Raw genomic sequence first — 27574 nt, 5'->3', positions numbered from 1 at the left:
TAGTATTTTTGTCTTAAATAACTGCATCCACATAATTATTTGTTATTCACGAGAATTATTCTTTTGATGTTACCCACCTGCTCAATAAGCATGTTGTGCCCGATGTCATCAGCAAACATGCATTTGTTTTCCTGTAAGAATTCTGCAATCCAGTCTCTAAGGACAGGGAAAATAGCAACCAATTCTTTGACAACCTGTTTGATTAGGAAAAAAAGTACAGCGATGATTGATTTTCCTCCACCGTTTTAATAACATTAAAGGCATTTTGCAATAAACATAGTTCAAACGTTCACAAGAACTGTGTATCAATGTGTAATACGTGTATAACTTATTTTTAAAAATAGCAACTTTGTATTCAAGTACGCCAGCCGAACACCATTTGAATGATGTATTTTGTTGTCAAATCTCTATCAATATTTAATTAAATAGTGGATATTTAATTTTACGTTAGAAATTAAACAACATCGAATCAAGTGTTAAATGCTTTTGCAATTATCAACCACCATACGAGTATAGTCGGTTATTTTGTTTTTAAATTGCGAATTAAACTAAAAGGAAAGTCATCAATTAACAGTTTAAAGAATTTCTTTTCATTCTGTGGATTGGATTTTCGCCATCATATCGATGAATAGAGATATCGCGAAAATATCCTCCCCATGAAAATATTTGGCTATACGGTATTAAAATTGTATTGTTATAGGAAATGAACATACGAAGTCTCCTTGACTCTTTTCTTCGTCCTTTGAACCCACATATTCGTACACGAAACAGATGTTCGGGTGATCTAATACTGAGTAGTTGTTTCCGACATCGACAAACAGACCTGAAAATTAATTAAAAAAACGTTTAATGAACATTTGTAGTACGAGATATGTGTTATAACAACGTTGCAATTATTGAAGTATGTAAAAGATATATTCTGAACAAGTCATGCATCAATTGACATACTTACTGATATTTCAATATTAAACAAAGCAGTAAAATACTATTAACATATGTAATGCAAAATGTAATATATATATATACATGAACTTAACAATTAGCATGTTAATTTAAAAATGTTGCATTTCAGTGAAGCGTAACATGTTTCCCCGATTAAAATCAATACACAAATTATAATTTAGTATAAAATTAACCTAACAGATAACTCGTTGATGATTTTGAGGCCATACTGGGCGAGGAATTACGAAGTTAAGATACCCCGACATATTTCTAAAAGCGCCCCATTTTTGCGTCTTAAGTTTGAATCCCATACAGGACAGTTGCCAGACACTGCATGATAGCTTATCAATGGTTTTCTCCGGGTGCACGTCCTTAAATGACCTTGGCTGTTAATAGGACGTTATACTAATAAATGCATGCCTAACCAATTATTGACAGAAGCTGTATTCATACTTGTTGTAAGATCGCAGTATTTCGCTCTTATTGCGTCAGGTAATATGTCCGATCGCAGGGACAGGAAGGTTTCCTCCCAAGTCAGGTACCTTAACTCCTTCGTAATCATGTTGATGGAGTAGTCATTCCTACCCTGTAAATACCGAGAAGTTGGTTAATAAAACCTACAAAGCATAAATTCAAATAAATTAATCTTCTCCGAGGTCATCAAACAATCTTTGTTTTTACCCTTTACATTCAAATTAAAACCTATACATACCTTAAGTTTATTGATTCAATAAATCTGCAATTACGAAAAATTTATAAGTTTCACATGTGTGATTTGCACTATCTAAGCAAGCGTCAAAACCAGGATGAAATAATCTGAGTTTTTCCCAGACCAATATATCAGAGAATATAAATTGAACTTACGTGACACAGGGCCTTGTACAAGTCCAATTGGTGTATCAGAAAGTCGTGTTTGTCTTTATCGTAACCCTCCGCCTTGGGCTGTTATAAAATTATAAGTTTAGTGTAATATTATCATCATACAAATATGTAGATCCGTTGCCGTATGGATACTGTCATATACGTACACAACTAATGTATAACCAAAATGTAATTAAGTAGGTCAGTTAATATAAATATTGGGTATCTTATCGTTACCACATAGAATCTCACGTAAATCCCCTAGCTTTCCTGAGCATTTGCGCAAAAATAGTACCACACTTTTACAGTTACATTTTTTTGGAGTTATAAACCTGTGATTGACAGTAAATTTATCACCTATTTGGAGTTATAACCTATGGTTGACAGTAAATGTATCACTTACGTCGACGAAGGTGTGCAGTGAGTCCCATGTTTTACCCCCGTTAGTCGTAATGTATAGGATATTTGGCTGTCTGTTGATGTCTTGTCCTCGGGCTGTCAGATATATGCCTCTCCCCTGAGGTAGCAAAGAAAATATTTCGTTTGATAAGGGTTGATAGGAAAAATGATGACGTGCTCCAAATTGCTTTAAATATGGACGACGGATGTCATGTGACTTACCTGCTCCTCCTGCATCCAGCGCTGAACAATGTATGATTGGTTGTTTGGAATAGCTACGTCATCACATACACACAATACGTGCATTAAGTCAAGGAAACGGTAATTCTGTAAAACAAAAACAACCCAATTTAAGTTTAAGAATCATAATTAGAAATGGTCATATTTCTATCGATATAAGATAATGCAATGAACAGAATACAGTGAACGTATATAATTTCGAACTTTATTTGGTGCCATCACAATAGAAAAACTGATAGTGACAGGTAAGCACAATAATTATCAGTTGCTATTTCAGCATTATATAGAAGATCTAGATAGCACAATCGTAAATCTAGTGCAAATATCTTGACTAGCAAAGCCCAGAAATATGGTTACCACAAAAATATACACTTTTACTTTAACATCCTGTAACTTCGTGTTAATTGTCATACAGATTTTGTTCGATAATGCGCAGTTTTGCAATATTTAGATGAGAAAATAACACAGTGAGTACGAACTTTATCTATTTTACGTCTGATGAATGTGTTTATGTTTTAACTTTTTCCCACACATTCTCTAAACGTTTCTAACCTGTGTTTTCTGTAGAAGACCGACAAATTCATTGATTTGTTCGTGAGTTATCCTGTCCACTATCTTTCTCTTGTCTCGTATCAGTTCCACAATCATCTGGGCGACATTCAGTCCTATACCACCCTGTTGTAATGGAAAGGTGAGATTAACAAAAAAAATGCAAGTTACAATTTTCATCAAAATTGATTTAGTATAGTCTAAATGTGTCTTCAAAGGCAAATGAGTTAATTGTTAACAAAATATATAATGGGTTAAATTTCGCTAAAAGTATAAAAATTGCTTGTGTTTAAATTTTTACCTTTTGTGTAAATTGTGTTTGGAAGAACTCGATATATTTGGCGAAGTAGAGAGCGTTTTTCCTGCTCTTGCCTATCATGTAGGTATACAGGATCTCGTATGCCTCCTTAAACACCTGTATCATGTTCTGTTCGTCAGCCGTACCGTCCAGAGGACACTTTAGGATCTTCACCAGGAGGTCAATCACCTGGAACGGATACAACGCACGTGACAGAGTACAAAGCTAATACAAACCTTACAAATATATGGGTGACTTATTGCGTAGGTACGTCGATCATGCTCAAGCAATCAAGTGGAAAATTAAAAAAGAATCTATTTGGACATTCAAAACCGTTATTGGACTAAAATAATTACACAATCAGTTTAATAATTTAAGTTTTGGTACGTTTATCTTTGATTTTGCACTTTTTGTTTACTTACACGTAAATTTCTCATCAGCTTTTGTCTGTTTTTACTTGGAAGATTTTTCACGATCATGAATTTTCGTATACCTTCCATTGCCTGTGAAAATGAAACGAAGAAATAATAATTCCATTTTATTTCCCAAAAGCTAGGACAAATTAGCAATTTTTGTTTTCATAAACCGCTGAAAGTTTTATTTTCTTTCAGATTTCAAAACTCAACTATATGTTATACAGTTTAACATATTTCCATCAGATTTCAAAATGTTCATTAAATGTGAAAGTTATATTAACATAACTGTTATAAATAATCAGTGCGTGAACAGGTAAATACACTCTTCAGGGAAGCTGCTCATCTATACTTACTGTAAGCACTACGTGTGTCTTTTTGGCATTAAGGAAATGTCTTTCTTCTCTCTGAAAATTTCGGAAAAATTAATAGCTATTAACAATGTTATTTAATGTTGTAATTTACTAGGAAGTGGCAAGAAACATATTAATAATGTCCCAATAAAAGTATCAACCGTGTAACTTAACATTTCACAAATATGTTGCATTTTTAACATAAAACATGATGATGTTGTACATATGAAACACATTTGCAGTAATACACCCGTTACCGGTTTGCCTACATTAACTACTAAATATAGATGAGGATTCTGCAGCACGGACACTATTATGACCCCTGTGTCAACGGTCTGTCCTAGAAGGAATTTTTAAAGAAGTCTGATTTATCGTGCATTTTTGTAACACCTTTTGCATTGAATGATAGATGTGACGTTTTTACGATTGCCTTGCACATTTCGTACGATGGCATTGATGAATAATCCCTAGATTATCCCAGAAATTCCTCGAATCTGTCTTTGTAACAGATTTATAACAGTGTCGTACTCACATCTTTAATCAGATTGAGGAGGAAGGGTACCATCCCGCTGATGTAGTTAAACTCATCCTGATGGATCTGTTCCACAAACTGAATCGTGAAGGCGTCGTCATACTGACTCTCTCCACTCGCCGCTACCTGTTCGGAAAACAAACATACAGTTGATCTAAAATTTGATACCTTTGATGCTGAACACATGCTTAACACCATTTTAAGGGTCCCACATGGTCAATATCAATAAATTTGACCTGTGTACAAAGATCACTTGGCTATAAGGACATTTATTCTTTCTCCCTTGGGTGGTGTCTATAAACATTCTAGACTGTATATAAAATACAAAATAAATATATTGGACCTTGTTTGTTTTGTATTGTATCATCATTGTTCAATTGTGGGCCATACAAGGACGTGCCATGGAAATCTGGATTAACCAAACAATAGCAATCAAATCTAACGAAATAAAAAAGGCTGATACTTTCTGAAATAGGTTTCAATATTATGATGTTATGTATTGGTTTTTTTACAATAACATAAGGATGAAGTCCGTTGTTAGTAAAATCAATAGACCCCATTACCCATGATTTACGCACCTAGACGATTAGAGAAAGCGAATGAATTATTTGTCCCTTAACAGAATATCGCCATTTTTATGTGACATAACTCCCCCGCGATTGGATGTCGTAAACATCAGATATATAGCCCTAGTTTGCAATGAATTTGTCAATATCGCAATAAAGCTCCGTTATACAGTATATTAATCATCCGGCCAGTCTCCTATCTGTTTGTCCTAGCGACGGTAAGCTTCGTGTTCAAGTCATCAAAATAGATTGTACCACAATTCAATATTATAATCCAAGGATTTATAATCTCATATACGTCCTTGAATAATCAAATATGATGACATTTTTATTTAAATTTGATATTTATTTTATCGTGATTTCTAAGAAAATCATCTATCGATATGCTACATTTTAAACTACCTAGTAATGTTGAACGACAAAAAGGTGGAATCTCAGTCACACAAAGATATTTGTTATCCAAATCATTAATCACAAAAAAAAATCCTACATTTCGGTTGCCTTGTATTTCTACGTTCGTTCTGTTATCGAAATCAATAGGAAAAAACTTCAGATTGCATCGCTGAATTTAGTAATTCAATAATATGAAGAATATAGAGATAAATCATTGTATTAAATACTGTAAGCCAATTTATCCTAGCTAAATTATTTCGCGTTTTTTATGCATAAAGAATTTGTACAGTGATTAATCTTTATTTCAATATTTCATTCTGTAACAAGATTTTATTTTTAATTTCTTTCTTGCACATTTTCTTTTCATATCTTCTCGGCAATCGATTGCAATTTATAGTCACAAAGTTCTACAGGCCCTGTTCTTGAAGCATCTTCTCGGAGAGTGTATTTTGCGATATGAAATCCCCGCGGTATATTATAGCACATCACTTTAAAATAGGGTTGGTATTTGGTTAGTACTTGGGGTAACTAATGTAGACTGCCCGATAATCAGTGCAAGTTATGGAAACAATAATTATACACATTGGTGTTTTCTTCACATTCATTTTGAAAAGGTAATGACCTATGACCTATATCTTTGTTTAGCGTACTATCGACAATCATCCCGGAACACCTGAATATTTGCCTTTCTTACTTCATGTGGCGTCTCCATTCAATATTGCTGGGTCTCGTTTTAACAGGTTTCTTTTGTGTTTGAAAATTGAAATTGTTTTGATTCCTGCTTTTGATGAGATAATACCAACACAATGAATATTATATATAGCATTAACACAGCCATGATTCGAAGACTGGTGTATGAAAATGACCTGCACACGTCACCGAACCTCGATAGTAACTAGGTATTTATGTCAGACTTACCTGTCTGACTTGAGCGGAGTCCCACCTCAGTCCCCGTAAACTCTGGTCCTCACAACTCTCCATACTACGGAACTTCTTCCGGATATAATCTTCGTCTGAGGAGTACAAATTAGAAGGTTCATGTTCAATGAAAAAAATAGAACGATCATGTTCACAACAAAATCAGAAGGATCGTGTTCATAAAAGATTCTCAAACACATTTGTGATGAATAATATGCTAAAGAAATAATTTATACAACTTATCATGAACTCGTAAATAACATTAATTGAAATACGTCTTAATTTGGAAATAATTGTTGACTGATATCGGTGGTTATATATGCAGATAATTAAGAAGGATTGTAAAATCTAAGATATCCCCGTTGAAATCATCCGAATGAACTTCTGAAAGATATTTATGTGAAATCATTGATGGAGATGAAATTGATACAACCACACAAAAACAACAACCAAATCACTGTCTACTGACTTCTGGATATAATATAGAGTGCTAGTTAAGGAAATGTATGATATCAATGTACCTTTCAGTGCGTGGAGCCAAAACCCCGTCAGTACGTGCTCTATACGGCAATAACTCTCAAATCTTATCTCATCTCTCTCCTGAAGAAAATGAACATTACAAATCACAAAAACATAACTCTTTTACTGCCATGTGAGAAGGAAGCATTGGGTTATAAATCCAGCCATTATGCAATTATATTCAAATCCTAAGGCTTTATAATAATATTTCATAGGTTCTCTTCGATAAAATGTATGATGTAGCATAGCCTTTAGGTCACCGAACGCATATTCAATGGAATTTGCAACGAGTTGTCATCTCAAGAACTTTCGCCATTGCCCGTACATCAAAAATAATATATCGAACCATGTCGGTTTTGACGTGCATGTTGTATTTATGAAACAATATGGGATTCTCGAAAACATCCTAGGCGTAAATTCGACAATGATTTCAGCAATTCATTCTTAGAAAATTAAATAAAAAAACGAAAATTGCGATGCATGATATGTGATTAAATAAACAGAATGACGTTATCAAAGATTGATGAATGTTTATGATGAAGTATTTTTTCATGCGAACTCAAGGGTTAATACTCATTCTAAGATGTATACGGAAATTTTCCATCGGTTCTTAGGTTCATATCGTTTCATATGCACTGTAGAATGATTTGGCACCATTCAAAAAATGTCAAACAATTATGAATATCTTGCAGAATTGGGTTTCCATTATCCAGGAGTAGTTAATTAGATTTGCTAGCTTTTTCAGTGAGTGAATTTTGTAAAATACTTAACCGATATTTTTACAATAATGACAATAAATTGCGATAATGCTGTATTTTAACCAAAAGATTTTATTCCGTGAGATGTAAATAAGGGAGGTAATTCGATATGCTGGGATACGTCCATTAAATTAATGATGTTTTAATTAGAAAATAAAACAAGAAGTTTTTTTACATCTAGTGCTACTAAAACAAATAAGTTAGATGTTATCGACAAGTTTTCCGTTGAAAACAAAAGAACCGTGAACTCTAGGACGATGTGAAACAATAAAATGGATATTTGAGGAAACACATGCTACTATCCGGCGTTATTCTCACTGATATACCCATTTTATCTGCCGGTTGATCATGTGACATAGATACCACGCCACTCACACTAATGACTGAGTAGAGACGAAACACTGTCCTGGGGTCCTCGCTCTCGTCCGTCAGCGAGATTTCCTTTGTGGCGTCAATACACAGATACTTCCTGGTGGTCATATGGCGTAGACGGACCTGCTGTTCCCACCGCAAGATGTCGCCTAGAGTAAAATAAAAAAATCAGCTTCAAACAAAAATAATGATAAACTATAAAATAGAAACACAGGCTTAAAGAACAAAATAAACAAATACGTGTACCATTTGTCGTAGTGCATGCATTTAGCACACAAATTAATGAAACAAATAGCACACAAAATAGCTAATGGCATTATCACAATACCATCGTGCCGTGAAAAATGAATATTGGAGCGTTACCAATTTTTTTTACACCAAAGTGGATAACGACAGACTTGATGCAGTCCAACAGAAATAATACATAGTACGCTAATGACTCTACAAAACGTTTTCATACAAATAACACACAATAAACATATAATTCTGTTACAACGAAAATACAAAAATATCAATACAAAAGCCGTGATATAGAATAGAGAATTGTTTTGCAAGGATAGACTGTAGTACAGCGTCACAAAACACGAGGATAATAAAGTCGGTGCATGTATACCGTAACAGAGATATAGAATCTACGAAAGGCATATATCGCTTAGGAAAAAACACTTAAAGGTACATAACCTTAATTTTGAAGAAAATCAAACATGAAAAAATTACGAAAGTGGATATTGCAATGTAATAAATAATCCTTTTTTATTTGCGAAAAGTACTATTGTCGAACGTTAATTCGGTTTAACTAGCAGGCTTGGTATATCCCATCCTTTGTTTTATTCGGTTTAGGATTCATACACAACAGTACAATACTAGATAGCTGTCTCTAACAGGTTATCTATACTACTCTCCTAGTACACGGCACGTTCAGTATTAGTACTAACGTGTTTAAGTCGTAGTTTTTTCTTTCCAATCTTTTGCAAACGTATTTTTTACATTAAATAGTAAGTCAAATAAAAACAAAACGTTAGACCTAGTTGAAAATACATATGCACTGATAAAAATATACATGTAATAAGGCAATGGGATTAGAATGATCGAAATGATTTTGTTGTACTGATAATATTGAAAAGTTTTAAAGATGTTCTTTTTTCATAATCAATGCATGACATTCCTTGCTTGGTGATAAGAAATAAAATAATATTTTACAAGCGGAAAGTTATTTAACTCGTGATTGTTGCTTGTGGGTTGATTATAAAAAATAAAATTTACAATTTCATTTGTTGCATAACCTCTATTATACAACTATGTAGTGTATGACTAACGGCATACTTGTTCTTAGCAAGAGTTCATACCAAAATTAGACGAAATGTCTGCATTCGTCAATCCAGCAACAGCAAGTTCAGCTAAGTTGCATCTGACAAATGATTGAATTTTTTGAACGATATGAACTTTAGTAGTACGTATATATTTAATGATTGTAGACATAGATGAGTTTGTTACTTAATGTGCTGTCTGCCGTATGAGATCACATCTCTTTTATGGAATCCATTTACGTGGTAAATTCAGTAGGATCAAAGACTTCACCATTGTGCCACAATGCATCATGCCCTTGGATTGATCTTTTTAAAGTCCTGCTGTTTAAAAATACATATACATATTTCTGACATATTCGCATTCCAATATAAAGGGTTCGGTTGATAGATCCTAAAATCGCTAAAACTGGGGATTAATAGATTATTTTACTAAGTTGAGTTTACTTCAAATCATTTCCAAAATATAAGGCTGCTTTGAAGGCTCAGAACTACAATAAATGTATTGTCGTACAGATCAGAGTAACAGATATTTTAATTTTCTCTCTGATAATCACTTTTTATATATCAAAAACAAAAAGTAGTCCTTGATAGTTCTAAAGAGCTCTTCATACGGTAAGCAACGTTTTCATAGCAGATCAACATGAGACTACAACATGGATTTTGCGTTCCACGAGGTGCTGTATTTGTTCTTTTGCCAAACAAATGACGTCAACAATTTTACTGTAAAACAATAATAGATAATGGGAGAACACGAAACAAAAAAGAGTTGGCCAATTAAAATCTTGAAAGATACAAATGTATATAATGACTACATCTAATTTCGAAGATAATGACTGCATCTAATTTTGATTTTTTTTTTCATAAATTGCGATAAAAGATTTTCAAACGTAATTTCTAAATCTAACCCCACATTCAAAGTCATAAAGCAAGTTAATTATATTCTGTGACATAACATAAATATGATAATATTTAAATGACGTTAAAAGCAAACAGTTAACACATTTCTGGCCTACCATTAAGTATGCCACTTTCAGCCTCTATCTGCCAAAATGTGTTTCCGGATGTAGGTGGCGATAGTGTGCGAGGCTTGTGCTGGTCCATCACACGGATCCGGAAGTGAACTGAAAAAAGAAGGTAAAGCTCTATAATGTCGACAAGTTTTCATTATTTCAAATAAGAATTATAGACTTTGTATAAAGCACAATGTTTTAAAATGTAATGTGTTTAACTACAAAGTCTAAACTAACCGTCTTCTGTGACCTCCTCGTCAAATAATCCCTCTGCAACAAGGTAGGCCTCCAATTCTTTGTGGAACAGTCGAATCACAGATCCTCCCTGAAACATTGAATATCAAAGACATATTAAACTTCATTTCAGGAAAAGGAACACATAACGATTTATAACTCGTTTGTTTACCTCAATTCGTTTTGAATAAACGTTGTTTCAGATCTTAACAAATTTTTGAGACTTACCCTAACGTAAGGGTCGTGTTCCGCAATTCCTTTGTGAAATCGAACCAACGTAAATCCAGACCGCTCCACACCCAAGTTAACCTCTGACCTGTAAAAATTAAAAAAAAATCGATAAATTATTTAAACATATATATTAGAAACCGGGAATATAGACCGCTCTTCACCAAGATTGAACACAGACCTGTAAAAATATCCAGGAATATATTCTAAACAACTATTTATTTAATGCACGGAAAATATATTTTCCCCTGACCATCATTTTCATACCTACCCGTATGTGAAATGGTCAATCTGATAAGCAGCGCTGGCATGGAAGAAATGTCCTGGAGACTTGATACTCTCAAACACAATTTGGTCATAGATTTGCACCTTGCAGAAAGAAAGAAAATATTATTAATATCTTTATGGCAAGAAAAGTAACACTTATAAAGTGTGTATCTATATTACCGAATGATTTTTTGTATTTTCACTATCTCATTGGCCATCGCCATGGTTATGCCAAAAGTATTACTCACGACAATAATAGAATGCATGAAACAATATACTCATACAAAGAAATGTATCAAAGACATTCTTCAGGGTTGCTCAATATTGATTACTGAAGACATAATAAACAATAATTAAACACAATATACAGATGGAATTATACAAAAAAACTAGATTCTAGGTTACAGTAAATATATTTTCCAATAGTTAAGTACTTACCACTTCACCTTCCGACTTGACTTTGTATTGAGGTAGAATTCGAAACTGAGCGTTTTTGGCGTTGAAATCTTGAAGCATAATCTGGCATGGAAAAGTAATTGATGTCACTCATATGATAGGCATATAATTTCATTAAAGATGCTCCACCGCTGACAAATGGTATTTTTTCACTTTCAAAAACAGGAGCAGACGATTTTGTATTTTTCTTCAGTTACAAAAGTTACTTATTTTACACCATTACCACCATTGAAAAGTTTGAGCTTCTAATTTTACTTCAAGTTAAAAATATGAAAAATAATTAATTGCATCCCGAAAAAATTCCGTGGCACTATATCTTATATAGAATGAAGTAATGATTGCGCATGCACCAAAGGCGAAATAGATTATTCTATGTTATTTTTTGTGTTAATTAGGCATATATATACACGATTCAACACCAATTATTGTTCAAATGATGAATATCATTAATGCTCTGTCGGCGGTGGAGCATCTTTAAATCGACATCTCATTAAAAACAAGTTAATATATATACATATTTTCTGTCTGAGTTGACTGTCACTCTGTTTTATCGGTGATTTGCTAAAGTAAAGTGATGAGTGTAGAAGATAACCCAACTATTTTAGTACAGCTTTTCACTCCTAAATACACTGTCTACTTATGAAAGTGTTCTTGGCGCTTTCAATGCCATATATTGCTGTTGATTTCTATATAAATATTGCACTAGTGTAATTCTTGATTGAAGAAATAAGGCTATATTTTTGTTTTCAGTGCCACTTCTCTTGTGATGTGTGACTTCAGATACAATTCTTAAGTGAGATTTCATTAGTTCAAAACGTATTTAAAAGGAATTACATTTTATCTTCAATCTCCTTTAACATTCCATAGGCATATGATACATTTGTAGATTAATTGTTTACCGCTATTGAAATGAAGTCATTGACAATAAAACAATACATACTGTAGGATAACAAGCTCCTCCATATTTTGATTTGTATCACTAAAATAGTAGTACCTCCGTTGTTCATACTCGTTTAAAATGCGGATGTCACAATACGCAAACATTTTAATGCTTCGGTTATAACAGACATTTTAATGCTTCGGTTATAACAAACATTTTTAATGCTTCGGTTATAGCAAATATTTTTAATACTTCTGGTTATAACAAACATTTTAATGCTTCGGTTATAATGCAATTTTGTCTCACTTTTATTATAACTGCTATATTTACTAAACCATATCCAAACTGATTTTGCGACCAATCTATTAATTATTGCAGTATTAATTGTCATGCAATGCTCATTCGCCTTATTATCCTTTTCACACGTTACTGTCTGTCGTTAATTGACATATCAATTTCAAGCTACACCAGATTTTCATGACCTGTGAATAACGATCTAATGTACAAGCGAAAAACAATTACCCTCACACTTGCATTTGTTTATCTTTTAACACTGAAATAGAAAACAGCTATTACGAACCACTTTCTTTGGCTTTGGCTCGTTCCAGTGTCTACTTAACAGTATGGATGAAGCAGTGTTATGATTTAAAGCGGAGTCAATTTACAAATTCACGCCCTACATGCTAATCAGGCGATGAATGGTTACATCAGATAATGCGCAAATCGTGTCGCTTAGTTATTAACATGGCGGCTATCTGTTTGACAGACATTCATTTGAAACGAAGAGAACAGTGACGTCAATACAATGGTTCCTTTGGTCGATTTACTAACTAACTTGCGTGAGGAGATTAAATTCTGCGTACAAATCACGACAATTAAACGCCAGGAAAGATTCTGACGTCAGGAACAGTTGCACTAAATGTACAAACTCTTAATCGAGAAATTAAATAGCCACAAGTAAAAAAACCGGCATGTAAATGCGAAATTGGGTCGTCGAGAAAACATGTTGGTTTGAAGTTTATCAAAATAATATGAATATAAGAAATATGAGATACGTTCGTTTGTATTTAGGATTTCAGGATCCTTTTTGTTGATTACCCGAAATACATTCCTAGTCCTACCTCATTGAATGGTGAAGTCGAAAACATAAATAAGAAAATCTCTATCTGTAACGTTGTACTGACAAGGGGCAAACCAATCGTCTCTATTCAGACAACTACTAAGCAGGAGTAGAAAGCAATGTTGAATAGACTTTGGTATATCTTCAAAACAGGAGCCATCAGAATTGCTCCATATTAAAGTAAACAAATCAGCCTTTGCCAATAAGGTAACCATACAGAATAAGAGTATGACAGAAAGTTTTGAGCCAGAATCATGAAATTCCATATTAAAGTAAACAAATCAGCCTTTGCCAATAAGGTAACCATACAGAATAAGAGTATGACAGAAAGTTTTAGAGCCAGAATCATAAGAGACTATGTAATTTTATTTATCTTGTACGTACAAGTTAGTATCTTGTACGTACAACTTAGTATCTTGGACTTACAACTTAATACCTTGTACTTACCACTTAGTATCTTGTACGTACAAGTTAGTATCTTGTGCGTACAACTTAGTATCTTGTACTTACCACTTAGTATCTTGTACGTACAACTTAGTATCTTGTACTTACCACTTAGTATCTTGTACGTACATTAGTATCTTGTACGTACAAGTTAGTATCTTGTACTTACAACTTAGTATCTTGTACGTACAACTTAGTATCTTGTACTTACAACTTAGTATCTTGTACTTACAACTTAGTATCTTGTACGTACAACTTAGTATCTTGTACGTACAACTTAGTATCTTGTACGCACAACTTAGTATCTTGTACTTACAACTTAGTATCTTGTACGTACAACTTAGTATCTTGTACTTACAACTTAGTATCTTATACGTACAAGTTAGTATCGTGTACGTACAAGTTAGTATCTTGTACTTACAACTTAGTATCTTGTACGTACAAGTTAGTATCTTGTACGTACAAGTTAGTATCTTGTACGTACAACTTAGTATCTTGTACGTACAATATACTAAATTGTACGTACAAGATACTAACTTGTACGTACAAGATAAATAAAATTACATAGTGGCCCTAATACGACACCGTAGGTTTGAAATATTTAAAACACTTTTAGTTTGTGTTGTAGAGCGAGAGATAAAATAGATATTCGTGTACTAGGATTAATCTTATTTTAATATTTAAGAATATTACAAACGAAAACATTTCAATCAGTATAATAAGATTTGTAACAAACAAGTCACTGCATTAGCAACAAATAACTGACAGTATAATTGGAAACAGGTACACGTTTTCCATGTTCGAGACAGATAAGAAATGACTCCATTCATTACGTTTTTAACCTTAAGCACATTTAATGAGAATGATCTTATGAGCACTGATCGCCCGATGTATGAATTATGCCTTATAGGTTTGACTTTTAGATCTCGACGATATGCCTTTGTGGTAGCATTATACCGTCGCATGGTTCAATGGATAGTATCTGAAGTTCTGATGTAGCTGATAATGAAATCTTTTAGGGAGGACGAAGATACAATAAACTATTTAACGCGTGCAATTCAATTTCGCGTATTCTGCAACTGAGTAAATTCAAACACATGTAGATCCCGAAAGTCATTCACGACGAAAAAGTCGTAAGGATTGAATACATGAAAATAAATCACCTCGAAAACATTGATGTTTTAAAGTATTTCAGCGCGAGTAAAAATTATTCTTCAATATTCAGTTAGCCATGTTGTAACTCAACACATTCTTCTACTCATATTCGAGGGATTGATCGGCTGATATCGGTTATCAAACGTATGTCCTAATCCATTTTTATACTATAATAGTGATGTAGTCATAAGAAAAATCGAAATAAACTATTCATGATACACATTTGTGCAGCGTGGGGTTTTCTAGTACCTTTCATAAGATAATATCTTAAAATTCTTAATATATATATATATATTACATCGATTGCGAAACAAGTTATACAACTTGTGCAAATCACTCCCGATGGCCAGGATTTAACCGTGCGAGGGATCTTAGTGTGGAAGGAACCCGAAATGCCCGGAGAAACCCCATGTATTTCAAAACTTAGATAATCAAGTACATGTATAATAAAATGACTCAATACATAACGACTTAAAATATCCATAAAACACGATATGTTGTGACGAGATATAAATATGATAAAGCCAACCATCGGACAATAAAGACATCACTTGATCTTATATGTAAATATCAGTACAAACAGGCAATAAGACCATGAACATTAAAAAATGAATTTCGTCTTATTGTTGGCAGTAATTGCAGCCTGGTCTTTACAAGATAAGTACTAGTATGTTATTGGAAGCTATATTGTTAAATACTTGTGATAAATGTCTGTCATATTTGGCAGATTTGTATGATTGTGGTGTGTTATCGTTATATACACATAACCAGAACTGGAATAAACACACGTGCTGTTGTTCAGTTGCGTTCGATGCGGGACTGGTTTTCTCACATTGCGATTTAGTGTACATGTGAGGCACTAGTAAGATATCGGCGTATCGGAATCGCAGACCACTGATCCACTCGACAACTGCAAACGAAGACCAACCGCATAATAATTTAGCAATTCCTATCCATACACCTTATAGGTAGAAGGCAAATACATGAGGAGTAACTGTTTTATCTTTATAGTTGTGTATCGCCAATTTAAATACATTTTACCTGCATAATGCATCGATTAATATAAAATGTAATTAACGTTAGAGGGAAAATATTAGAAACTACCATTAAAAGAACTAAACGGAAAAATGCCAAATTGACAATGCGGTTATAATCTAATCAATTTCTGATATATTGCATAGTGAAGTATTCATGAATACGATGATACCTCGACCGAGGAATTCCGCCTTATTTTTGGACAGTTGCCCACGCTTGTATCCACGGAGACAGAGCTATTCTGTTGGTAACACGAATGCACTGCTGATGACACAGAGCATCACCTGGACCAATTTGTACCGGTAACAATCTCATTAACTGAAAATTAATTGCTTCATGTCAAACGTGTATCTGCTGTTATTCAATTCCCACTACAATGAGACCGGGCTGCGATAAAAGATGATGATGCTGATTATTTTGTCGGTAGACCTTACCCATCGATGTAACTACCTAGATATTTTAATTGACTACATGCCAAATATGGCCTAACTAACACGCCGGGACGTTTGAGTAATTCAGATGTTTTGTGACATGGCGTCTGTCTATCCGTGCAATCGCCATGATGAGGTTTTCTGCGGTGTGACGGTGCGTTACTCCTTAACTTGAAATTAACAGAACGGCTGTGCTCCATACATCCCCGGGGTTTACTGACCAAATGTCCTCTAACCGTGAGATATACAGTACAGTGGCACAATAAACATGCCCGAAGTAGGAAAACATCGATACGGGATTAATTAAGGGAGTTTGTACTATGCTGTGACATTAGCCAGAACAGTCCCATAGCGTGAAACGTAAGATTTCCCTGGGCGGGGCACATACTATTCTACTTGGTGGACGGGTACGCATAACGTGCTTTCCGCTTCTCGGACAGTACTTGCAATTCAATTAGAGAGTGATTATTATTTCGGGTTGAAACATCAACTTAAGGGAGAAGTGTTCTGTGTTTGTCGGACTATCAAACCCGCTGATCATAGACTTCCGTCCTACAAACATACTAGTGTTTCATTAGCAGACGACAAAGTGTGTAATCGAATGATTAATCCACAACAGCGGGTTATAATCAAACATGGCTGTTAGTATATCACAACAAAAATATGTTTTCAACGTTGAGTCCAGAAGTCATTATTGGCGATAATTAGTTGCTGTACTGGTTCCCCAGTGTCCCCGGGGTGGGAGACCGAATATACAAAGACCCGGCACAGCGAATGTGTGTACTGATGTTTCTTATTAATGTGATTACAAACATATATTCATTTCCATCAAAGAGCATGTTAAGTCATTTGCATGCATCAAAGAACTAATAAATCATGTCATTATCAAAAACTAATAAATCTTTTGTGAGTGTTATACGGATGTTAAGGCCTCCAGGGCATCAAACCCAAGATCAATGTCCCTGTTCTATCCAACATGCAATTGGGACCTTTCTGTCCTGACCTCATACCAGGACCTAAGCTGGATAATTCATGACAGATAGGCCTCAGCCGATGTACATCTTGGTTTCAAAATATACAAATTTTCAACATCTACCTTAAAATGTTTCGGAAATAATCATGTTTTTTCTTATATAAAAATTAAGGATAGTTTTTGGTCTGTATTCCACAATTGCAGGAATAAATACTGTTGTAGATAATGTGTTCATACGCGGTAACATCTTCGCTATTGGAAAAGCATTTAATAAAAAACAATATTCAATATTATATTTAACTCTGACAATACGTCCAGATCAGGTAGGTTTTACATCTGAAAAATAAAGTCTATCAACTTTGTTTTCTTCTTCGAAGTATCCAAAGAAAATTTTGTTGTTTTATATTTAGATTATTTTTCGTTTTCCTCTCAGTTTTGATCAAATTAAATTTGTAGAAGTTGAGAAACTACAAAATGCTATATGCAAAATGTAAAAATGGACATTAAGCAATATTTAGGCACTTTCCAGATAGGCTTACCATTAATTACTAACTTAATAACACTTACCACCATATTGTTCTTGTCTGTTTGGCTGGTTTGAGAGGTACACATATGGATGTACTTGTTTGTCAATGCGTGTTTTAGCTGAAACATAGAAGAGTACACAAAATTAAATTTGGTTATTAATCTGGTGGTTTCGTAAATTAGTTATGTGGAGTTGTTTTTGTGTCTAAACACACAAAGGATTTTCAGTTACATTTACGAAACATTTCTGTAACGATAATTGTGGGTACTAAAATATCAAACTCATAATATTTAGATTCTAGCTGAAGTGGTAAAAGATATGTACCCATATGGAAAGTTTTTATAAAAAAAGAAGCGCCATTGAAATCATGACACTCTAACCATACTGCATCTATCTTCCGTTGCAGTTATCTAAACGATGTTGATTAAAGAAGGCAAATAAATTCCAAATTTGTGAATTTTGACCCACAGATGTCAACGATATAAGGAAGATAATTAACATTATATATTTTAGAAAGGATCATAGAAGGGCACAGCGTATTGAACATATTGAACGATGTTTATTTTAATTGGCAGTTATTGCATTCTACCGTGACTCGGCAGTGACGCTATGGGCCATCACTATAACAATCAGAGAAGTAGTTGAATTTTTATGTACCATTAGAATGCAACTAACAAAATATGATAAATTATAATTGTATAGTTATTAACTTTCCCGGAAAAAATCGCGAGTTACGGTTTAATTCGCGAATTATCTCAATAGCCATGATAGAATTAGCGAGGTATTAAATTTCGGGAATTTGATTGAAGTTAGCGAAATTAAAACACCGGCGAATATACGCAATTATACAGTGCTTTCCATGGGGAAAAGAACCAAAGAACATGCACATTAATTCGGAACTATTCGAATGAAGTGGGAGTTAGAAGTAATGCCAGTGCTGAAGTAATATATTCACCGTGAGATGGTTTTGAGAAAAAATCTAAGGGCATGAACATTAATCGAGGTAAATAGAATAGATACCATTCGCCAAGGTCAATAAAGAATGGCTACCATATTGGAGAGTTTTAGAGCGAAACGTAAGTCAACTATTGATTGAATGTGGTGACTAGAATAATGACTTACATTGTATCATAAAAGAACATCAAGCTCCAAATACAAAGGTATTTTCACGGTTTTCAACACCAAAGCAGTAACAAATTAATAACACCTTGATAAGATTACTAATTGAAAAAGTTTAACCAAGTTTTGCTTTGTCTTTCTAAGCTATAGTTAATTAGTTATTCTGTTTGTTTATACAACCGTAACGGATTAATTGCCATTTGATGTTTGAGTTAATGTGTTCTAGCGTAGCGGTCGTGCACGTGTTGGGTGTATCGGTACTATGTATGTATGTCTGTGTGTTAAATATCTATGTGATTGTATATTAAGTTTTGTTGCACTGTATATATTAATGCGCGGTTTTTTTTAAAAAGAACGTAAGGTTCAGTGAAATAAAAGAATTGAATTGGAATGAAAGAGTTTTCGGGGTTAGATAAAATACTGTGTATATGTATTAAGTTTTTGTGTATGTATGATAATGAAAGAATGAATATATTGTTTTAATTACATATTTTCTTTTTATTAATTGAATAGTACGATAGCTATCAAATGATTACAGAAAGGGTAAAGAAAGAACACATTACTACAAACGTGTCTGGAGGCTATCGGGTTAATGAGCCATGGAAATAATCGATCACATACACAAGGAATCCTACAACTCATTCTTTATTTTGAAGATTCGATAGAGTGCACATATAAAACAGTTAAAGATTCTATAATTGGGAATATTGATTTTCAATGAGTTACATGTTCCTACTTGCTTTTATCCCAAATTAAGTTATTCTCTTTTATTAAAGATGCTCCACCGCTGACAAATGATATTTTTTCACTATCAAAAACACGAGCAGACGATTTAGTATTTTTCTTCAGTTACAAAAGTTACTTACTTTACACCATTACCATCATTGAAAAGTTTGAGCTACTTATTTTACTTCAAGTTAAACTTACAAAAAACAATTAATTGCATCCCGAAAAAATTCCGTGGCACTATGTCCTATATGGAATTAAGTACTGATTGCATATGCACTAAGGGCAAAATAAATAATTTTATATTATTTTTTGTGTTAATTAAACATATAAATACACTATTAAACACCAATTATTGTTCAAGTGATTAATATCATTTATGCTCTGTCGGCGGTGGAGCATCTTTAACGCAAATTAGTAATTAATTTGTATATCCAAATTGTCTCCAATATTTATCACATGAATGAAATAGGAAAACAAATTAGGAGCATGGCTTTATTACTTGTATTGCTTTCATTGTAATTTCTAATAACCTCTAATGAGAACCTAATCCTAATTCCATTCTTAATAAAACTACACAAAAACTCGTGACGCGTGGGAAATTGTAGTCTAAATTAGACGCCGCGACGCCTCGGGAGAGGCTGATCAATGCTTTCTCCCATCCATTAGGCCAGAGTCTAAATCTTCCTCGACAATCAATTGCGAAATAAAACGGTTAATAAGTGCTCTCTGAGGAACTCAGAACCGCGTTTTACAAATCCCCTAAAATAGATTATTCTATCGCGAGATTTGGCGAGACATCTCGTAATAGCAATTAACGAGGACCCAGGAAATTCATTTATTTTGCATCTGCATAAGGTTTGGCACAAATGAACCCCAAATCTGCAATATGACCGTAGCGAACGCGCCCTATGTCCGCTACGGGACCAGAAAAAGTGATTCGCTTTTGTGTTTAGCAATCATATCAATTATCTCATTATAACATGCGTCCTCACAGAATGTGTCAGGAGTGTTTTTTCCATTTCTTAAAATATCAACAAAATGATCTGAAGATTTGTTCTGATTATCTATCTGACATAAAAGAGTTTCAACAGCATCTATTTGATGGTAAACCATATTGACCTATCTCGAACAGTTTGCATTATGACGTTGATTATAATATCGCCGTACCGATCTCCCTTTCAAATCTGACACCACCTTATTGCTATATATCATTAACGCACTTATATTTATATATGTTATGACCTTAACCTACCTGTACGATGTTCCCAAACCGAACGCTCTTGCCTACCTGTACGATATCCATGTACCGAACTCCTTACCTACCTGTACGATATTCATGTACCGAACTCTCTTGCCTACCTGTGCGATGTACCCTACCGAACTCTCTTACCTACCTGTACGATGTCCCCGTATCGAACTCTCTTACCTACCTGTACGATGTCCCCGTACCGAAATTTCATACCTTCCTGTACGATATCCCCGTACCAAACTCTCTTACCTACCTGTGCGATGTACCCTACCGAACTCAATTATTTACCTGTACGATATCCTCGTACCGAACTCTCTTACCTACCTGTACGATGTCCCCGTACCGAACTATCTTACCTACCTGTACGATGTACCCTACCGAACTCTCTTATCTACCTGTACGATGTCCCCGTACCGAACTATCTTACCTACCTGTACGATGTACCCTACCGAACTCCTTACCTACATGTACGATATCCTCGTACCGAACTGTCTTACCTACCTGTATGATGTCCCCGTTCCCAACTCTCTTACCTACCTGTACGATATTCATGTACCGAACTCTCTTACCTACCTGTACAACGTCCCCGTTCCTAACTCTCTTACCTACCGGTACGATGTCCCCGTACCGAACACTCTTACCTACCTGTACGAAGTCCCCGTACCGAACTATCTTACCTACCTGTACGATGTCCCCGTACCGAACTCTCTTACCTACCTGTACGATGTCCCCGTACCGAACTCTCTTACCTACCTGTACGATGTCCCCGTACCGAACACTCTTACCTACCTATACGATGTCCCCGTACCGAAATCTCTTACCTACCTGTACGATGTCCCCGCACCGAACTATCTTACCTACCTGTACGATGTCCCCGTACCGAACTCTCTGACCTACCTGTACGATGTCCCCGTACCGAACTCTCTTACCTACCTGTACGATGTCCCCGTACCGAAATCTCTTACCTACCTGTACGATGTCCCCGCACCGAACTATCTTACCTACCTGTACGATGTCCCCGTACCGAACTCTCTGACCTACCTGTACGATGTCCCCGTACCGAACTCTCTTACCTACCTGTACGATGTCCCCGTACCGAACTCTCTTGCCCATCTGTCGTTTTTGTTCCGCCGCATTATCCGCATTCTCGGCGTCTGCTGCAAACTGCCAAAACAAAACATTCCATTTGTATTTTTATCACAAAACTGACCCGTCCAGTCATGTCATACGGTCATGCTATAAATAGTGTGATACACACTTGTATGATGCTACGGTATGTTTTTATGACGTCATAATTAACTTACGACGTTGCATGATTCATGATGATTGTCTCTATAACGGAAACGTCACATCCTTACCTAATTTTTACTGGCGAAAGAAAAGGTTTTATTCATATTATCATTTATAAAAGTTATACAATAGATAGACTTTTACACCCCTGTAATACCATCAAACTCTGTAAATCATTAGATATGCCATTTACTTAAATCCTCATAGAGCATCAAAATCTGAACTCGTTTGATAGATTTTATATCACAATGCGACCCATTCAGAAGCAAGATCCTCATCATTATCGATTAGTACAATATCTTAAAGTTGAAGATTGCCGTCGTGTTCCTTTGAAAAAATGTGATTATAATTTGAATATTGTATCAGTAATGAATGATATGGTCCTGGCAAGGATCAAAACATGACACAGTTTATAGAAACCTTATTTTTATATGATTATATAATGGTGACTTTAACTACCTTGGCCTGAGCTAGAAGTCCCTTGTCCTCTGTCAGGTCGGTTGTGGACGCTGCTTGGTTCATCCATTTCCGGTACTTCTTATTTAGTTTGTATCGGTTTTGAATACCAATTTCAAACACGACAGCTGCAAGGAATTCAAAGATCAGTATAAAGTTTGTATCATGAAAATAAAAGGTAAATATGTCTATTTTTAATCCTTTTTATTTTTTGTTCGATATTATTGATTATCTTAACAAGTAAATACTTTAAATGATAAGCACATGTTGAAACTTCATAATATAACGTGACATAGTTCGTGGTTGGAAAAGAAAAGCCTTGTTTATGAATCACCTACCTTGCGGATTAGGGATTTTGGACGGCTTTTCTCGGTCTTGGTTGTGGCTGATATATAACCCACTGTGAACGGAGCTGAAACGACAGAAAATGTCTAAATATAGTTTATATATGATTAGTTTAATAGCGGTGCATAAAATCAGACTGAAAGGAAACTAATGCAAAATAGTACCGCATATTACAGTATTTTACTTAAATGCCCTACATTACAATACGTAAATAGAAAAGATAACATGAAGTCTTTGTTATTATTTGATACATGTGAGGACGCAAACATATGCAGGTAGTGGAACAGTGTAAAACAGGATAAAATATTCTAGATATACAATAGGCGACAGATAACTTGAACATTTCCAAACATTGTATTGTACGTGTGAATAATCAAAATTTAAACGATAATTAAACGCCTGTAACAAATATAAATGTCATAAAGACAGAATTATATACACAATAGTGTCTAATGAATCATCCCTGAAAAAGGTCTTTCTCGCCAATAGATAAAAAGTTTAAGAGTCAGTGGTCAAACCGGTTATTGGTAAGGCATAGACAACCTCCGCATACTTTGTTATGACTAAGAAGATAGATCGTAAGATTACCAATAAAGAATGTGAAAATATGACGCAAGTGTTCAGCATGAAACTGGATCCAAAAAGCAATGTAAAGAATGCGATCTTATCTAAGTGTGTTGGTAAAAAATTTGATTGGGTATTTGTGGTAATGTTCCTTTTTGTTTTACCCTTATTACTTACAAATACACATTTCCTATCTTTTGTATTCTGTATTTTCTGGTACAAATATCATACACGTTACACACTAATTTCTTATTTTCCCTCTCTTAGCATTCCTTCGATTATTTCTGCATCCAATGAAGTGATAAAACGATTATATAACACCACAACCTTAAGGATTTCCAAAATTCATTTGAGGTTATTGTTTGTATAGCCCTTATAAATAAATCTACTCAACTTATTGGCATGATTTCTCGAGGGTCTCCACAGTTCGTGTGACAAGACTCCATTGTTTTTACGTAGTGAGAATGAGTCTTACGTAAGATCTTTGTGGTTTATCTATAATCTATAGAGAAACTAATGTGATCATCATTCACAAGATCAGCGACTCGTTCACAGTCATAAATATATCTAAATATTTCACAAATACAGATGCGTTTGTTTTCACGAAAGAGCCGCTCTGTCGATAGATGCAAACGTACGTATATGCACGTATTTCGATCGGGTGCTGTAAATATTAATGAAGCTATTAGTTAACCGTATTTCGATGGCAATCCGGGGACGTTTCAACTGTATGCAGTTGACCATGGGAAAATAAATTGTATAACATGCTATTTGTAGATTATCTTAGTGCAACAGTGGAATGGATAATGGATAATAGCTAAGATTTTCCATGTAAACCATGTAATACCAAGTGCAACTTACTAAAACATTATTCGTATTTAGAAATCTTTAAAAATAACCCGCTTTGTTCTCGTGTCAAATTGACTAATTGACTAATGCACATTACTTCTTGCACTGTACTCTATTTTCCGATCTTGGCTTTCTTTCTTTCAGTGATCTCAACCGAATAATTAATCTTCGGCAACAACATCTTAACAGATGATGAAAACACTTTGATATGTGGTTAAAGATTTATTATTTGCATTAGCTCCCAAGATTTCGTTTTATCTTGGTCACAGTTGTCACACCATGCACTTGACTTCACAAACAATGAAAAATCATATATTTTTCCACATGGACAGACAGACAGACTGCTGATTTCAGTTATACTCCCTAACTTTGTTATGGAGATGGATGTAAAAAATCTTGATTTTTCCTTTCGGACTTAAAAGGAAAGCGAATACCTGCTGGTTTAACATTTAGTTATTTTTTCAATCGTTTCTAATGTGGGTTTGTTTGGAAATACAAATAGTTGTATTTTGTTTTGTTTTTTGTTTTATGGTTTTGGTTTACTTATTTGTTTGTTGATGTTTATTAAGTGTACACTTTTTAGTTTTAACATTCTTCAAAATAAGGGCGGTGAACAAATGTTAATGGACATTACAACCAGGATAATGATAAATGTCTAAGTTATCTATCTCTATGGAAAGCCGTATGATTATGAGGAGAAGCAATCCTGTCTTGCCTGGGTTTTACGAGGCGTCGTCTATACGACTCTGATATAGATCCCTCGCGACACCTAGCGGTGATTTATAACACATTTACATGGAGTTATCGTTACATGTCTACATTTAAATGCATCAGATTCATTTGGGGCGGATCCCCTGAAAAACCCTCTAAGTTGGCATGGAATTACCTCCTAGAAAGGCTTATGAATCGTCTAAATGGAGACAAACCTCATACGATAGATGCTTTAGGTATGTTTATATATATAATAACCGTCTGACACCATTTTCTCTTACATTAGTGGGCTTTTATAAGTATATAGACCAATATAAGTTATTTTTGGTTTTTATAAACTTTCAGCTAAGATTTTTTTATGATATCATCATATCATAGCCCAAATGGGAATCTATGACGCATCATTGCAGTAGTAACAGAATTATTTCTCTGAGAACGCAGGGAAATACCGTTAGTCATCCTTTCCAAAGTTGAGTTTATCAAAATATGACCAACGAACAACGGTCAAAGCTTGTAGGAATCAAAAACGAAATGCCAACAAGGTAAAAACTAATGACAGTTGGTAGACAGGTTAGTGTTATTTCGGACTGAAGAAGGCCCTATAGTGGCTGAATATATATTCCATAGAAATGATTTTGATTTTACTTTGAATTTATATTGGCCTTTTATTTCGGATTATTAATATACTAGCTTTATACCGTTTTTCCTCATTATGAGTTGGTAGAAAGTCCCTGTTATACTACAAATTTAAAAAAAAAAAAAAAAAAAAAAAAAACGAAATAAAAGGCGTATATCATGATTTCGACATACATGTACGTTTGTATATCATTCTGATGTTCACAAAAACAGAAGGTGCTTAGAGCCATTGGTCGCCTGCAATATTATTACCAAAGTCTATATAATGCTAGCTTCTGTTTGATGCTAGTAGAACATCTGATTTACGAACTGTCATCATGGTTTTTTTGGTTTTCGACATCCTTGGCGGTATGCGTCATAGAGATTGAACAAGAATTCCTGTTCTGACAATGAGAAACCACGTAAAAAACGCCTGGCTATTCTTCTCGATAAGGCTTGTCGTTCTTTAATGACCTTGGCGGTTGATGGGTCATGAAACAATTTTAATACCAAAACTACCCGGAGTAAATGTGCCTTCCTTTGTATATATACATCTACACATGGTGACATATGGAGCTCAATATTACTACACCATCTTGGTCTTATAGAGGAGATATTTTGTTATTTATGAATGAGGGTATATGCCTAAAAGCGTCCGTGACACATTTGTAGCCTGATTTTATTTACTTTAACATGCAAAACTCAATAGCATGTTTTTACATTGACGGATTAACTAGTGTTTGCTGAAGGTCGATTGTTTACATTAGAGGAAGTCTATAAATCATCATCCATACACTGTGTACATTGTTCTTATAGCTCTAAACCAAGTTACTTTGAACAAAACATTGTATTTTCTCAAAACGTAACGCGTAAGTCGATTCTTACTGGAATGACAAAATGTAGAGAGCAGATAGCAAACATGTTCTTTAATTTCATTCTGTGAAAGACCGTTTGAAAATACTGGAGAAAGTTACTTTTGTTTCACCACAATTTTTTCGATGGTACATTGTCTATTTAATAGACACAATATTTTAATTCAATAAATATGGATGTAAAAAAATAGTACTGACCTTGACTGCACGCTGTATACATATCCTTCTGTCTCCACCGAGTACAGCGCGACGTAGTCCCCCACATTGAGGTACTCGCCGGCAGCCGTGTTACTCAGCATCATCATGACGTCACGGCTGCTTATACGTCATCTGTAAATCAAATGATGATGGTTATAACTTAAATGGACAAAGAGGATAATTATGTTACATACCCACGAAGCAAGCTATAGCATTAATGTATTATTCTACATTCCTTATGAAACACTTAAAAATATAGATGAATTGTTAAGTATTTGAACTGATACCGTTGAAAATCCAAATTGTACATGTACGCTGTGCCCCGAGCCAATGTCACATAAGTTTAACAAATGCAATACATAACCACCGAGGATTTGATGACATATACTCCTGTATGC

The 27574-nt window shown here is 34.5% G+C and overlaps 1 protein-coding gene across 1 annotated transcript in view; it reads right to left on the bottom strand.

Moving 5' to 3' along the window:
• The window catches only part of LOC138315266 (inositol 1,4,5-trisphosphate-gated calcium channel ITPR2-like), a 61491-nt gene extending 34203 nt beyond the window's left edge, over window positions 1-27288 (bottom strand). Inside the window, exons 1-24 of the mRNA XM_069256154.1 lie at window positions 27177-27288; window positions 23361-23434; window positions 23026-23150; window positions 22354-22440; window positions 18221-18298; window positions 11598-11678; window positions 11164-11261; window positions 10893-10980; window positions 10668-10755; window positions 10434-10541; window positions 8117-8262; window positions 6986-7064; window positions 6465-6559; window positions 4588-4713; window positions 4059-4109; window positions 3712-3792; window positions 3293-3478; window positions 2995-3117; window positions 2425-2529; window positions 2207-2320; window positions 1807-1884; window positions 1396-1528; window positions 714-823; window positions 78-194 (exon numbers count right to left, since the gene is read on the bottom strand). Coding sequence (XP_069112255.1) covers window positions 78-194; window positions 714-823; window positions 1396-1528; window positions 1807-1884; window positions 2207-2320; window positions 2425-2529; window positions 2995-3117; window positions 3293-3478; window positions 3712-3792; window positions 4059-4109; window positions 4588-4713; window positions 6465-6559; window positions 6986-7064; window positions 8117-8262; window positions 10434-10541; window positions 10668-10755; window positions 10893-10980; window positions 11164-11261; window positions 11598-11678; window positions 18221-18298; window positions 22354-22440; window positions 23026-23150; window positions 23361-23434; window positions 27177-27283 — 2478 coding nt within the window. The 5' untranslated portion in view covers window positions 27284-27288. The remainder of the gene's footprint in view (window positions 1-77; window positions 195-713; window positions 824-1395; window positions 1529-1806; window positions 1885-2206; window positions 2321-2424; window positions 2530-2994; window positions 3118-3292; window positions 3479-3711; window positions 3793-4058; window positions 4110-4587; window positions 4714-6464; window positions 6560-6985; window positions 7065-8116; window positions 8263-10433; window positions 10542-10667; window positions 10756-10892; window positions 10981-11163; window positions 11262-11597; window positions 11679-18220; window positions 18299-22353; window positions 22441-23025; window positions 23151-23360; window positions 23435-27176) is intronic.
• Window positions 27289-27574: the final 286 nt, after the last annotated feature.

This window comes from Argopecten irradians, chromosome 2 (assembly GCF_041381155.1).
Source record: "Argopecten irradians isolate NY chromosome 2, Ai_NY, whole genome shotgun sequence".
NCBI classification, from domain to species: Eukaryota; Metazoa; Mollusca; class Bivalvia; order Pectinida; family Pectinidae; genus Argopecten; species Argopecten irradians.
This window is presented reverse-complemented; position numbering and strand designations above follow the sequence as displayed.